Here is a 16,637-nt window from a genome sequence, read left to right on the forward strand (position 1 = left end):
GACACTCTCCCTGATCCAACAGCGCTTCTGGTGGCCAACCATGGCTGCCGATGTTCGGGCTTTTGTTGCGTCATGCTCAGTTTGCGCCCGCAATAAACCTTCTCATCAAGCCCCGGCAGGCCTATTACGCCCCTTGCCCATCCCCTCTCGGCCATGGTCGCATATCGCGGTGGATTTCGTCACGGGACTTCCCCCATCCGAGGGCAATGACACAATCCTTACCATCGTCGACAGATTCTCCAAGTCAGTTCATTATGTCCCCCTCCCAAAACTCCCCACCGCCTTGGAGACTGCTAACCTATTGGTCCAACATGTATTCAGGCTCCACGGAATCCCCACAGACATCGTGTCGGACAGGGGTCCACAATTCACCTCTCAAGTCTGGAAGGCTTTCTGTCGGGCACTAGGGATCTCTCCCAGTCTCTCCTCCGGCTACCACCCCCAAACCAACGGTCAGACGGAGCGTGCAAATCAAGACCTGGAAACAGCTCTGCGCTGCGTAGCCTCACGCCTTCCTGCCTCCTGGTCCGCGCACCTCCCATGGGTGGAATACGCGCATAACACACTGATCAGCACTGCCACAGGCATGTCCCCATTTAAGGTGACCTCGGGCTACCAACCCCCTCTGTTTCCCAGCCAGGAGTCCGAGGTTGCCGTCCCGTCCATCCATGCCCACTTCCGCCGTGCCAGACGAGTCTGGAGGGAGGCTCGAGCAGCGCTGTCCAGGACAGCGGAGCGCAACCGACGCCTGGCTGACCGGAGGAGAACCCCAGCCCCCGACTACCAAGTGGGACAGCGTGTCTGGCTTTCCGCACGTGACCTGCCCCTTCAAGTGGACTCCCGCAAAATGGCTCCACGCTTCATTGGCCCTTTTCCCATTGACAAGATCATCAACCCGAATGCTGTCCGACTCCGGCTCCCGTCATCCCTCAGGATCCACCCCGTTTTCCACGTGTCTCTTCTGAAACCGGTCGTGGATAGCCCCCTCCAGCCACCCGCCCCACCGCCACCTCCTCCCCGGATCGTTGATGGACACCCTGCATACACCGTGAATCGCATCCTTGATGTCCGCAGGCGGGGCAGGGGGTTCCAGTATCTCGTCGACTGGGAGGGGTACGGCCCGGAGGACCGCTCCTGGATCTCACGTGCCCTCATTTTGGACCCGCAACTGCTGCGTGAGTTCTATGCCCGTAACCCTGATAAGCCTGGTCGAACGCCGGGTGGCGTTCGTTAGGGGGGGGGTACTGTGATGGTTCTGTTGTCTCTCTAGCAGTTCCAGAGTGTGGCAGGAGGCGGCGCCAACCTCGCAGGCAGAGGCCTGCTCCCACACCTGAGGCTCATCAGCCTGATGAGCCAACAACCTATTTAACCAGCCCCTCCTTTGGTTCTGTGCCGGAACATTCCCTTGTTATACCTGCTACGTTTGCTTGTCTCCTCCTGCCACACCCGTGTTGTGTTCTAGTCCCTGGTCTCCGGCTTGTAGTGGTTTTTGTTTCTCGTTCTACCGGTCTATTAAGACGGCTCTTTATGTTGCTACTTTGGTCCCTAGTGTTTTATGTTGCTACTTTGCGCTTTAGTGTTTCTTCATCCCTGAACAAGGTGATTTTTGGTTGCTACTTTGTTTTCTAGAACTTTTTCCCTGAGCAAGGTGATTTTCTGTTGATACTTTTGTGAACAATAAACTGTGGACTTTGTCTCTCACTCTGCATCCTGGGTCCTGGCCTTGCTTTGCCTCACGGCACATAACAGTGACGTGCACCCATTCTGATTCTCGACGTGTGGTACGAATACCACTCATGGTACGCAGGCTCCCTCTAGTGGTACACAAAAGAATCACTGAATTAAATACAAATCAAATTTACTATATTTAAAACGTAGACTTTGTTCAACTTTTTTTGAAAGGGGACTGTATTTATTTTTGTATTTTTTTTTTTTTTAAACTTCATGGTACTTTGTTACTCTTCATGTACAGTGTGTTGTTTACCTTTTAAGTACAGTACAGGTATTTAACATCAGCAGTACAGTACAATATATTTGCATTCAATAGTTTAAGACTGGATTGTTTTTAAACATTTATTTGAGTACATTTTTGGAGGGATGTATAAGTCCTTGTTTAAAATGATCTGTCACTATTTTTTTTGGATAATTTTATGTCTCAAAAGTACTACTGGTATTGGTGACTACTGACTACTCAAGTGTTGAATACTTGTGCTAGTATCAGTATGGGGAGAGAAGTGGTTTGAACATCCCTAATTCAAATATTAGAAAGAGGTTTACTTTTTGTGTTGTTGTTGTTTCGGCCCTCTACATTACTTTATTTTAATGTTGGACAGATGGGACTTTCTGGAAAAAAAGTTTTAAATCTGACGTGTGTGAATCTAGCATCATCAGGCTGAAGACATTTCATGTTTTACACCTCTTTTCTTTGCTGTGTCCCACATTTAACACATTCACTGCCATTGACGGTTATAGACGTCAAAGTTCCATTTTAACTAGGCTGGCAGTGAATGAGTTAAAAAAAATAATAATAATTTCCAGCTCATTTCATTGTCAAGTTAATACACCCACGCACACACATCCCGACTTTCTCCTTTTGTGTCACAGACGACTTGGATGGACCCCATCATTCCTTCTGTCACTGTGCCAAGTGAGTCCAGTGACGGGCCGTTTGTCAAGTAAAATGTTTATTGCTGTTGCTGGATTCAAATTATTCCTCCATTATAACTTGTGTGTTTCTGACACGCGCGTAGTCATTTGCCTCTCAACTCGGAATTAGCTGTTCACAAATCATGCGGCTCATAAAACTGCCTAATGGAGCTTGAGTATTTGGGATTTTATGGAACGCAGCCATAAAAACAGATGCTTTTCCATCATGTCTCCTCACAAATATATGATTTCGTTCAACAGTGTTGAGGGTAAGTTTTGGTCATTTTTGATGGCTGATTATGGAAAAGGGAAAACGGAATCAATTAATTGTACGGTAGGTGCCCTGTGGAATGGCTGTTTATTAATATCCTGAACCACCGTAACATGAAAGCTCACCAATTTATGAAAGTGCATGTGTCCCGATGAAAATTCACATACAGTATTTTCATAGTATGACCCCAAAAAAGTAAAAAAAAAAAAATAATAATATAATAATAATAATAATATGAATCCACTGAACGTTTCACTGACAGACATGACATTCTAAAAGTCACTTTGATTTGAAGCGGCCATTTTGTGTCAATTTCAGCACTCCAATTCACTCAAATGAACCATGATTGGATGCCGGTTTCCTATGACGACGAAGCTATTCTTCCTAAGCGATGCAATGTGGCCGGAGGATTGTGTCAAAGTTGATGGTCATTTGAGGTTTGCTGTGAAAAAAGCCCATGTAGATGATTATTATAGGCTTTTTTAATATTCATTTTAGATATGACAACATACTAAGATAAGACATTTTGTTGACGTTTTTCTTTTTCAGTTTCCACAATTTAACAATACAGTAACTAGGGCAGCATAGTGGACAAGTGGTTAGAACATTGCCTCACACTGTACCAAGGTTGGGGGCTTGAATATGGGTTGCATCATTCTAAAGTAGACATAAAAAAATAGGGCTTTTTTTTTATTAGTATTTTTTTTTTATAAATGTTAAAGTTTGATGATGGCAGCAGTTTGAGTGTTGCACAGATAAATGAGATTTTCATTATCTCCTATTGAAATGGAAATCGAAATTCAAAGAAATTGGTGGTTGGCCAGTAACCTGGTGCACATTATGTTTGACATTTGAGCTTACTCCCTATTTTTTTTTTATTATTATTGATATGAATAGAGCAATGCATTCTGACCAATTACCGACCTACTATGGATAAGTCCAAATCAATTTTAATAAAAATGACATACAATCTTTCATTTGCTTTTAAGAGATGAATGATATCCTTTCTTCACAATCAACAATCAATAGTAATGTATCCAGACTTGCAAAATATGTGGCCTAAACTCTCAGCCAAGTTTGTACCACGTTTTATCGAGATTGTACTTTCATTATTGCAGAAATACAGTGCATCATAGTGGCGCAGACTTACTTATGAGTCAGTGAAATGAAGCCAATCATCCGATCCTTGCTCACAGAGAGTCACGGAATGTCGTGTTTAATAAGATCAATCACACATTCAACAGGAGTGATTTGATCATTTGTTAGCTGTAAGATATTGTTTTGTTTGGCCTTGATGCTCAAATCAAGTCAATGTGCACCCGAGTTGAAAGCTGCTGCATAAATTGGTGGGTGTGTCACAAAGCAAAAATGATTACATAGATTTTCTTTGGAAATCTCCAAGTAATCCACTTCTAATTTATTTACTCTTTTGTGTGAATACCAAATAATAGAGGAGGCTTGTAACAAGCGAAGATGATTAATGGTGAAAGATGAAAGATAACCTGAATATATGAGCTTTTAATGTTTTACTGAAGCTATTTTACTTCCAATGCATAGTAACTATACTGTATGGTGTTGTGTCATTATTTTGATCTCAATTCTTTGTCTGTATTTGAATTAGAATCCAAATTATTATGGAATGTAGCTGGATAATTGAACATTAGAATTTGCAGAGCTATTAAAAGAAAGGCAATTTGAGAGTCAAAATGGAACCGAATGAAATGACCCAATTAGAAAGATGTTTTGTTTTTTTACTCTCAGGATTTTAATAGTAATTAGTGCATGACAGACATCTGTCTAGTTTCAATCAATCAATCAACTTTATTTATATAGCACCTTTCATACATTCAAAATACAACTCAAAGTGCTGGACATCCATAATACAATTAAAAAAAAAAAAAAAAAAAAAAAGCCCCCCCACACATCCCCATGATCGTACCCACAGTTCATCCACAGTGATTCCCAGGTTACTATGAATATATGTATGTGGTCATTCTTATAGCGTTATGTGGTAGTGTTAAGTTGATTTTCTGGTGTAGGCCTACTTGAGAATTTATGTTTCTGATGACTTTTACTTTTACCCCCTGCATTTGAAATCAGATACCCGTACTTTCTACTGCTTATGCTGTCAAAATCGGCAGATGTTTTTCAGCTCCAACAGAGACCGACACAGTGGTACCTTGAGACGCGAGTTCAATTTGTTCCATTACCACTCTTATAACGCGAAGGAGAATTAGTATCTCAACTCATCTTTCCCCATTGAAATTCAAATTCTATTTAAACCTTCCAGCTTCCCCCAAAACAACAAAAAATTTTGTTGTTTTTTTAATAAGGACATTTGCACTCTATAATATTATAATAAAACATTCAGTAATAACACAATTAAATGGAATATAAAGAATAGTTTGTGTGTCATGTTTCATTCATTTGAGCTCTTACTCATACAGAGCAAAGAAGCAAGGAAGAAATTGAATGAACTTTTGTGACTCCGTAAGCCCAAGTAAAAAATTTTGCAGAGGATAAAGAATAGAGGTGCGTTTTTACTATTTTACCAGGTATTATTATTTTTCTTTAATTGTTGTTGTTTTGGTTTTGTTTTAGTAGTAGTAGTAGTAGTAGTATTTGCCACCCGATTTCTCCGTAGACTCCATACAATATATGTGTACTGTACTGTACTGTACTGTACTGTACTGTAATAAAGAAATCAATCTAGTCGTGGGCGTTTTATCGTCCTCTGGCGGCGGCTGTCAGCGTTGCAGCCTGCAAGGCTTTCCTGTGTGGGAGCCGGTGTTGTGCATGTCACAAGCGCCGCTTGCATGTGCAGCCAATCGCTTCCTCATGACGCCACCGAGGCTGGACTCCACGGGGCTTCGATCCTATTATTCCACACATCCACGGAGGATGCACACTTGGAAGGGAGACAAGGCAGCGGGAAGACCTCCAGCGATGACGGGGATGCTCGCACCTGTCGGCCGCTCTAAACGTCGCTGACTTCGGACAAGCTCGTGACTGCGCAGCATCCGAGCGGATCAGCTGTTATCTACACGGAATATCATCATCTTTTTATTTTTTATTTTTTATTTTACAGGACTTCTTTGTTTTGTGGACTGTATCTTTTTATTTTTTTGACTTTACATGCGCAGTGGATTAAGATCACAGATATGTGAACGAGGAGGCTCGACGATGTCTCGGACCATTCACCTGTTTAGTCAAAACTACTTGGACTGTTGTCGATCAAATAAAACGATGGACTTTTTAACCCGAGCAAGGAATCCAGTTGACGCCATGAGTGTAAGGTGCGCGTAAGCTGACTTGTTTAGTGGACCAAAACAACAAAGGATGATCATGTTTCGTAAATTCAGAGTCTTGCTCCTCACGGTGTTCCTCGTGGCGTGCACGGTGCACATCATGATAGACTTGCTGCCCAAACTGGAGAAGAGGACGTCGGGAGCGGACAGCGAGGACAGCGGCTGCCAGTGCGCCGACCACGCCGGCGCGGAGTCGGCGGGCTGGGCCAAACAGCAGCGCGTCAGGTCGGTGGCCGATGCCGGCGCGTGGCCCAACAAGCACACGCTGCGAATTCTTCAGGATTTCAGCAGCGAGCCCAACTCCAACCACACGACCCTGCAGTCTCGGGAGAAGGGCGTGGGTACCGGCCAGCGAGCGGCGGAGTCCCACCGGACGAGGACGGACGCCGACGTCTTGGCCGCGAAGGCGGATGAGCACAAGCCGCTCATTGGCGAGGCGAGCGGGGGTCGCACTGTAGCTGGACCCGATCCCGGTGCATCCCGACTCGCGGCTCTCTTTGAGCATCCTTTGTATCGGATTGGACTTCCGCCTCTGACGGACCGGGACACTTTGTTTAACGTCAACACCGATATCAGATTTTATCCCAAAGCGACTGACCAACAAGGATGGTAAATTACTTTAACTCGAATAATATTTCTAGTCTGTCTGTCTCTTCACCTGTCCATCCATGTCCACCATGCACCTCCATTACATACATACATTTATTGATCTATTGTATCCATAACTATTCATCCACCCATCTAATCATACATTCATCTGTCTATCCTTCTGTCCATGTGCCCATATTTATCCGCGTGTCCATGTGTCCACCCATAAAGTTTATCCATCCATCCATCCATCCATCCATCCATCCATCCACCGATCCATCCATCCACCGATCCATCCATCCATCCATCTACCCATCCACCGATCCATCCATCCATCCATCCACCGATCCATCCATCCATCCATCCACCGATCCATCCATCCATCCATCCATCCATCCATCCACCCATCCATCCATCCATCCATCCACCGATCCATCCATCCACCGATCCATCCATCCATCCATCCATCCACCCATCCATCCATCCATCCACCGATCCATCCATCCATCCATCCATCCACCGATCCATCCATCCATCCATCCATCCATCCATCCACCAATCCATCCATCCATCCATCCATCCATCCATCCATCCACCGATCCATCCATCCATCCATCCACCGATCCATCCATCCATCCATCCATCCATCCATCCACCGATCCATCCATCCATCCATCCATCCATCCATCCATCCATCCATCCACCGATCCATCCATCCATCCATCCACCGATCCATCCATCCATCCATCCATCCATCCATCCATCCATCCATCCATCCACCCATCCATTCATCCATCCATCCATCCATCCATCCATCCATCCATCCATCCACCGATCCATCCATCCATCCATCCATCCACCCATCCATCCATCCATCCATCCATCCACCGATCCATCCATCCATCCATCCATCCATCCATCCATCCATCCATCCATCCATCCATCCATCCATCCATCCATCCACCGATCCATCCATCCATCCATCCATCCATCCATCCATCCACCCATTCATCCATCCATCCATCCATCCATCCATCCATCCACCGATCCATCCATCCATCCATCCATCCATCCACCCATCCATCCATCCATCCATCCATCCCTTGTCTGGATGATACTCCTGCTTAGTTTTGCTCTGCAGGAACTAGGGATGTTACGATAGCCAAACATCACGATACGATATTATCACGATATGAAGGTCACGATACAATAATTGTTATGATATCGTGGGGGTGTTGGCGATATTTAAAAAAAGATCACAGTATTGTAAAAAAAAAAGAGCTCATACTAAAAAAAGCACAATATTGGGCTTTTGTACATAACAGGAATGCATATAAACCACCTACAATCTCTAATAATAATATTGAGGCACTTTCTTGCTAATGCTAGCACACATTGATTGCTTCACAAGTAAATTAGGTTCCCCTTCATCTGACAATTAGCATAGATTTTAAACATAGAAGGCCAAAACATCCCAAATGAAAATTAAATTGAACTAGTAAAATAGATACTAGAGGGTGCTAGAACTGCACAAATGGAAATCAACCAAACTTTTTTAACAGATGTGTTCCTTTTAAATATTGTGAATATGACGACGACAATATTGTGGCAGTTTTCATATCACGATATCACAATATTGCCCTTATCGTGACATCCCTAGCAGGAACCCAACTCATTTTAAACACACGCAAGATGTTTAACTGATAATGTACAATTCATTGTTACCTGTTACCTGGATTTTGTTGCAGTGGTTATTTAGGGATCACCAAATCGGCCAAAGTGACAAACTACTAACTCTTTTGTAAAGTTTCTTTATTTGATCCACTTGCATGTTCTTTCTAGTCATGATACCTCTGATTCATTACCATGTGATTACATCTCCTTTCTGGTCACGGAATCTCTGATTCATCACCTTGCATATTATTAGATTATGCTTGTTTAGTGGAAGCATGAAAAAAGAGAACTGAATGACAATGCCGAGGTAAATCAAAAGTCTGACTTCTGTCTTCTCATCCTCCTTTTTATCCAGGCCCACTGAGGACGGCAACGTGCAGGATGAGGAGAGCGCCCGAGTGGCAGAGACGACGGCCGAGTTGTACCCCAACTGGCTGCGTTTCCACATCGGCATCAACCGCTACGAGCTGTACGCCAGACACAACCCGGTGCTGGACGCGCTGCTCCAGGACCTGGGGACGCAGAAGATCACCAGCGTGGGTGAGTCTCTCACGGGAAGCCAAACCTGCGCAATGAAGTTGACGCACAAGCTGCAGTAACAGGATGCTGTTGAGTAAACATATTGGAGCAATTCAACTTGATTTTGACACGCGAGAGCAACACTGCAGTGTTTCCATGCTCTTGTGACATCCTTTGCTGTGCACTTCTTAGATAATTGGCTGACTGATGCTGCTTTGTTGTTAGGCCTTGCAATGGTAGCCAGCTACATACAGATTGTGTGTTACTTACATGACAACATAAACCATCATCACTGGGGCTAACTAGCAATTCTTTTAAAAATTGATTAACCTATCGATTACTCGGGAAATTGCGGTTATCTGCTGCTATTGGAGCGTGGATGTCCACACAAAAAACACAAAAGTGGCCAAACATTGGTCCCGGTACGCTTTTAAAAGTATTAATTATGGTTTTGAGGCTGAGGCTGATGGTTGAATTACATATTTTATCCCCTCACCATCATCAGCATCATTTATAGGAAGGATTAAGGGTGAGCATCCAATACCATTCCAATACAAGACGATTGGATGCATATCTCGATACATGGGGTGTGGTCTGATTCAAGGATGGTTCAATTTTAAAGTGGAAAGATTCTATTTGGCTTGATTCAGTGGGATTACTATTCGATTTGAAACGGTATGTTTGAGTTTGAGCAGGTATGATGCAATGTGTTTCTTATTGTATTTTGTAATATCAATGAACTTGTCAGCAGGCACCTGTAAGTGTGGCATCGCCTTCAAAGATGCTGCATCTCTCCAATAAAGACAATTACATATTTATTTTTGAGTTATTTTAAAGCGGATTGATTTGTTTGGTTCAATTTGATGGACTTGCATCTTTTAAATAAAAAAACATTTTCTATTCCAAATAGGTTTTTGTTACATCCCTACTCATATGGATGGATCCTTACAATGCCACCAAATGCCCTTTCTATGGCTTGTTTTTGTTGTTTTCTAATTTGAGGTGTTGCAAGAACAAAATATATATATATGTTACTGTCAAAGTCACTGTTCTGCTTGACATTTCTTCTCACAAAAAGCTCATATGCTCTGCTTTTCAGTCAGGAATCAGGGTTTTTGGTGAACCTAAACCATGTTCTACGGCTGATGACTTAAAAACAGGCAAAAGAGAGTCGCCTTACATTGTCACGGAACGCTATTCTGAAAGATCAGTCAGGCTCTCAAATGGCTGGCAAAATCAAATATTTGATCAGGTCAATGTAGTTGATTCCCAGCCAAATCAACAGGCTGACAAAATTCTTAATCCGTCAAACCAAATCAATTAGTTTGTCACATGATCACACGCTGTCTGTTGATTCACATATACACATAATGCTATACTCTACCATCTCGTGGTGTTGATGCCATCATTTCAAACTGCTTTCTGCGCGAGTGTTTCCGTATTTTATTTGACTTAAAAAACATCACTTTGTCTGGAGTCACACCTATACAAAATGCAGTCTAGTGAGTGCCTGCAAGCTTTCATTTCCAGCGACTGCACCCCCTAATTTTACACACGGGCGCGGACCACTTATCTGTCTGGGTGACACCGCAAAGCAAAGAGAGTACAAAGCTTCAGCATCTCCTGGGGCTAATGTTGCTTTATCTGCCCTCAAGTCGCACTCCTGAGCGCCGGCTCGGTGTCGGCCTTTTGTTCCGCCTCGGATGAGCCTCATAAATCATACGCGCTCTTTCGTGACGCGTCACAGGTGGAAGCGCGCCGGATTTATCATCGGAACGTGAATCTGATTGCGGCGGAGGGGGGCGATGCCTGGAGCTTTCCGAAAGGCCAGACAACACGAAGGTGTTGCAGAAGAAGACGGGTGGCTGTGATTAATTTGTAGAGCAAAAGATGGATAGTGGGGTCAACAGAAACACGTGTATTACCGCTCTCATACTAAGACAGATGGCCTTTGGAGTGGAAAGTGTCCTGTTGAAGTTTACTGATGCTGTCATGTCATGACATGACGTTGCGTGTCAGGCCTCAAACAACACAGTAAGCTGAGCTTTGCTGGGATTTTTCCACGGCAGGAGGGGATTACCTTTTTTTTTTGTTTTGTACTTTTCGATTAAACAACAAAAAGCGAGCAGCACAGAGCATAGAATTGAGGCCACGTTTTCTTGAGGATAGTGGATTCCAATTGCAGCACAGGGTTGCATCGCCCCAACTCACATGTGAAATTGCTCTCTCAAGGGTTTATATATGTGTTGTTGTGGCAGAGTTTAATCTTCAAACTTGATGACGCTACACAAGGGCACCATCTACTTGACCTGCCCTCAACAAATCTGCCTCGTAGCTTGACCTGATGGCTTTTCTTTGGCTTTGATGAGCTAAATACGCTGGAGTATACTGTACAGTCCAAGAGGAGTTTTTTTTTTTTTTCCCAGGCACAGAAACTGTTTATAATGCAAACACAAGAAAGTAATGGTTGAACATATTATAACTATGATGTAGGGAGTGTGGGTATTTAATGTGGTTAAGGTACATCGTAAGGATGGGCAAGTATTGATGTCTGGCATGATATCAGCCTTATTTCAAGTTATCAGGTATTCATGAAAGCGACCGAAGCCAGCCTATGATAGCCTACTTAAAGACCCAGTCTGCCGGTTTCACTCAGGAAAATGCACTTTTTAAATACAGTATTTAAACAAACAAACTACTTCTTAATTTACAGATGTGAGTTTCTCTTAATTTCTGGTGGTGATTTTGTCCTAAGCTCCCATCCCCCCAACCTGTATTTTGCCATTTTGTGTTTGTTTTGTAAACAGCGGGACGTTTCTGTGGAAAGACAGTGTTTACACCCTTCCAGCCAATCGCAGAGCGGGGGGGGTCGCAAACGGGGCCGGGCGAACGTGTCGGCTGCGTGACGTCACTCCCGCGGCAATTTGAAAGCACGCACTGATTTTTTTTTTTCACTCACTCATTCACACATGTAAGATTCTGTGAGTGAGTGAGTGAGTGAGTGAGTGAGTGAAAAAAAAAAAATCTGTGCATGCTTTGAAATTGCCGCGGGAGTGACGTCACGCAGCTAACACGTTCGCCCGGCCCCGATTGCGACACGCCACCAAATTGAGAAGTAGTTCGTTTGTGTAAATCCTGTATTTAAAAAGTGAATTTTCCTGAGTGAAACCGGCAGGCTGGGCCTTTAAGGCAACAAAACAAACAAAACTTGCATCATGCAAGTCCTGCAAGCCAGTAGCTGGCGCTACTGTGCGGCGGTTTGACACCAGCAAATCATCAAGAAAGTCTTGAAATACAATTTGCATGCATCAAAAACACTTGTGCTATTGGTAGTACTAGTGTGTACTCAAAGGTGAGTACTAGTATCGGTCAGAAAAAAATCAAGATGACTTGACTTGAAAGCATAATTACCAAAGACTTTCTTAACTGTTTTTTGTTTTTTTGGAGAAAAAGAGGGGAAAAAAATCATTAGACAAGAGCAACACGTCAATTTTCTTTAGCTGCTTAACAATCATGTTGTGAACTTGTGAGGGGTCGAAGGTTAGCATGTGGTTGCCAATTTTGCTACAACTTGGCGACATCATCACTACAGGCAGAAATGAGAAATATTTTGTAGGCTTGTGCAATCACCTCACATTTCGTCACTGATGACTGAAAGCCTCCTCCAGTGTATGTCCAAATGTGGTCAATGTCAACAGTGTTTGCTCACAATCAACGCAATTGATCAGTCCCCATCAGTCCTCCCATTGTTATTTTTACAAACTATTGCCCCATCTAAAGTAGTGAAAATAGCTTGCTCTCCTGAAAAATACTATGTTGAGTCCAGATTAGCTAACGTTTGCTGGAAATGACGCAAGAAAAAAATCAGCTGTTATATGCGGTGGGCTGATCGTAAATGTTACTCTAAAGTCCTATTTTCACAATTTATTCAATTTTAAAACAGTGAACTGGATAAGTCAGACAAAATGGATGGATGGATTGAAGGCTCTACTCTACTCCAGAAGTTAAAAAAAAAACTTTAGATTGAAGAAAATATATTTGATATAGTAATCCTCTCCTAAGTATAAAAATACAACTTTATTGACAACTTATTTTGCCTAATGACAAAATCTGTGCCACTTAAAAACGAGACACGCCAGAGACCTCATTGCTGACGGCTGCTATGTTGCAAAGTGTTCACGATGGGACATAAACGACAGTTAGGCATTGGCAGTGGGTGGGCTGTTGGTTGGCAAGGCCCCTCTAGTCACTAAGTGGATCCACCACAGGGGTCTTATTTGAATATGAGGGTTAGCCAGCAGATCACTGTCATGAGATTAGATGCTGAGGTTAATGTGCCGTCATAAATGGACAAATCCCCCAAAAGTCTCCTCATTAAGAGCCAAACAATTTGGTATGACACCGTGGTGGGCAAAGAGTTCCTTTTATTATTTTTTCTCCTCAATAATACATTTTGATTGACCTGTACAGATCAGTGGAATATGTTTTGCTTTTACAGCCAGACTCAGCTAAGAACAAACTTAACATACTGAAATGTAAATAAAATTACATTTTGTGAATGTTTTTCAAGAGGTGCATTCAGGATTTATTTAGCAACTTGTCGTCCTTTGAGGTTTTGGAATTGATTTATGATGATGTTGTGTAGAAACAACATGCAGTACATTTCTGAAAAGTTAGCACTATTTGACATCGGACCTTCTAAAAAAGGCTCGCTGTGAATTGCTGTTCTTTTTCCAAACTGCTTACTTTTCGCCCCCAAATCATTCTGTCCACTTGTACCCGCTGATTATTTTCATGCCACTTGTCCAAAGCGCGCACAATTCCACTTTGATTGCTCATTGTGGTCAGTGGATGATTGGTTTTGTTACGCATTCATGCCAAATTACTTTCCAATTTGACAGCTAGCAAAAACAGCTGTGGCCACTGGCTACGCGTGACTTTTACGTGCATTTTTTTTCTTTCTCTTGCAGCCATGAAATCAGGAGGCACCCAGCTCAAGTTGATCATGACCTTCCACAACTACGGACAAGCTCTGTTCAAACCCATGAAGTGAGTGAATCGCAGAATTCTGAAAACTTGCACGTGGACTTTGTGGGCAAATAGCGAAGAAGCAAAATCTTTGTCTAATGAGCCCAATTGTAATGCGGATGCTTCAAATAAATCTCCTGTGAATTGCTTCCAAGCAATGCCGCTGCATCTTTTGGCGCGTTGAGATACACAGCGCTCCCCTCTATGTGATCTTTTTCTGATGTCTGTCTGCTTTTTAATGAACATCAACAGGCTTACGCGTTAATTAACACCAGCGCCGGGCCGTCATGCCGCCGCCGTCTTTAGGGAGACGTTTACGCCGGTGAAGGCGCGTTGCACATGAAAAAAAAAAATAGCCAACCTCTCTCGCGGCTGTCCTGTTGAATTCCCTCGCCAACACGGATAAACAGCGTCCAGGCCAACTGGGCTGTGATCAAAAGTAATTGCTCAGAAACCCGCTTTGATGGCTGGGAAATGCAGAATGGGTTTCTACATTGAGTCTCGCTGGAGAGTATTAAATTCTGTGAGCGAGTGGAAATAGAGTTAGAGACACACAAAGAGGAATTTTTTTTCCTATTCAGACAAGATTGTGTAGCCTGAGGTGGCTGCACAGTAGTGTTGAGGAACATAACATTCAAGTATATGAGTTATTATTCTTATGTGGCTTATGTTGGCATGGTCGTCACTCATTGTTTGTGGAATATGGATTAAGAAGCTAAATATACCCATTTCTATCCATCTCAAGGGGAGGCCATTTTGACAATTGCTGAAATGACATCACAGTTGCTCAGGGCTCAGCTAATTAAATAAAAGGTAAAGAAATGGAAAATGCAAAGAATCAGTTGTAGAAGCAGTTTGTGCTACATGAGTTCAATGGTCGGCGTTGTGCTGCTCACGCCGGTGTGTATGGCTTGGCCACCGTGGGGCAGTATAGCCATACTACACATTCAGTAGCTTTGTTCATGAAACAGAAGAAGGCTGTCTCAAGTTCATCTACGAAGATGAAGAATACATGACTGTGTGTTATTGTGTACTCTGCCTGCATGCATTACTGCCATATGTGGTCAAATATAAGTTGTTAAAAGGTTTATAAAAATCACAACATCAATGCTAGTTTCAGTAGCCTGTCTGTCACATTTTGCATTTTGTGTTAGCATTAAGCTAGCACACTCAAGTAAGAGAAAGATGGTGTGTTTTAGGGTAAACACACAATGTGTAAATCTCTTTTTAGAGTTTTACAGTGAACTTCAATCAGTTATGACAATTAACAACTTGAAGCAAGCACTTGGAGTAGTATTTCGAATAAATTGTTCACTATATCTGCCCAAGTGCTGCTTGTTGTGAAGTTCGCCGCCACCATAGCCAACACTCAAAACTTGAATTTTAATTCACCAATCCCAAGCAAAGTTCGTGTCTCAAAACTCTCCATTTATAGTGCACATTCCATAATACTGTAATTTAGATTTGTCTGAGCAGGTTTTATCACTAGATACTGCATATTACAAATACATCCATCCATTTTCTTGACTGCTTATTCCTCACAAGGGTCGCGGGGGGTGCTGGAGCCTATCTCAGCTGGCTCTGGGCAGTAGGCGGGGGACACCCTGGACTGGTTGCCAGCCAATCGCAGGGCACACAGAGACAAACAACCATCCACACTCCCATTTGAAACAGGAATCTCAAGGGATCTGTAGCGGAATTGCAGAAAGGCAAGACAAAATAGATAAGATGCAGATATGGTCCGACTCAGAATGGCTCGGGGGCCAGCACGGTCCAGCTGGAGCCTGCTCACAGGCCCAGTCGAAACTTCCATGCCAGGCTTGCATGCCTGTCTGGCTCTTCTCCCTGGTGCTCATCCTCCATGCTCCCTGCCAAGATCCCGACTCTGGTGTGTACACACAAATATAACGTCTGACTAATTGGATAACACCATCGGGTCCAGTCTTCCCCTCCATGCTGTTTTAATCCCACAAATTCATTTTTTGTCTTAATCTTGCCCGTATTGGTCACTGCTGTGATCTGTTATGTCATCATGTTTTCATGTTGATTGCCAGAATAGACATGTAAGGGCACACATGGCCATCCTGCAGCAGTCATAGTGTTTATGCAAAAGGAGAAATTGTCTTCCGTCCCACTCTTGTGTCTCGTGTGCATGCACACGATTGGTTTTGACAAGCTTGGCTCGTAGCACTAGCCACGGCAGTTGCAGCAAAACCGCTGCTTTATTTTTGTCGGCCATTCAAATGGATATATAGTTGTTTGTCTGTCTTTTGTGTTACCAAAAAGGACGCGAGTCACAGTTTTATTTAGAACATGTTGACATTGGTTGGTGGTGTTTTTCACAACATGTCCTTCATTTCGAGGAATTTGGGCTATTGTATATGATGAATTGAGGAAAAATTGCTTAATTAATACGTTTTGACATTTTTCTATATTTTTCAGTTTATTCATTAAGCTTCACAAAGTTGGAATTTGTTCAATGTGTCAGTTAAAATTGAGCCACTTGAGATTCTAAAGCTATGAGAGGGGTTGTAGGCATAAATGTATGTACGATGTTTTATATTTACATTCATTCATTCATTCATTCATTCATTCTCTTGACC

General features: G+C 43.1%; 1 protein-coding gene across 1 annotated transcript in view; it reads left to right on the plus strand.

The window, feature by feature from the left end:
* Positions 1–5,672: 5,672 nt before the first annotated feature.
* The window catches only part of fam20ca (FAM20C golgi associated secretory pathway kinase a), a 40,221-nt gene continuing 29,256 nt past the window's right edge, over positions 5,673–16,637 (plus strand). Inside the window, exons 1-3 of the mRNA XM_077532509.1 lie at positions 5,673–6,834; positions 8,843–9,027; positions 13,977–14,055. Of these exons, the coding sequence (XP_077388635.1) occupies positions 6,257–6,834; positions 8,843–9,027; positions 13,977–14,055 (842 nt within the window). The 5' untranslated portion in view covers positions 5,673–6,256. The remainder of the gene's footprint in view (positions 6,835–8,842; positions 9,028–13,976; positions 14,056–16,637) is intronic.

Source organism: Festucalex cinctus, chromosome 1 (genome assembly GCF_051991245.1).
Source record: "Festucalex cinctus isolate MCC-2025b chromosome 1, RoL_Fcin_1.0, whole genome shotgun sequence".
NCBI lineage: Eukaryota > Metazoa > Chordata > Actinopteri > Syngnathiformes > Syngnathidae > Festucalex > Festucalex cinctus.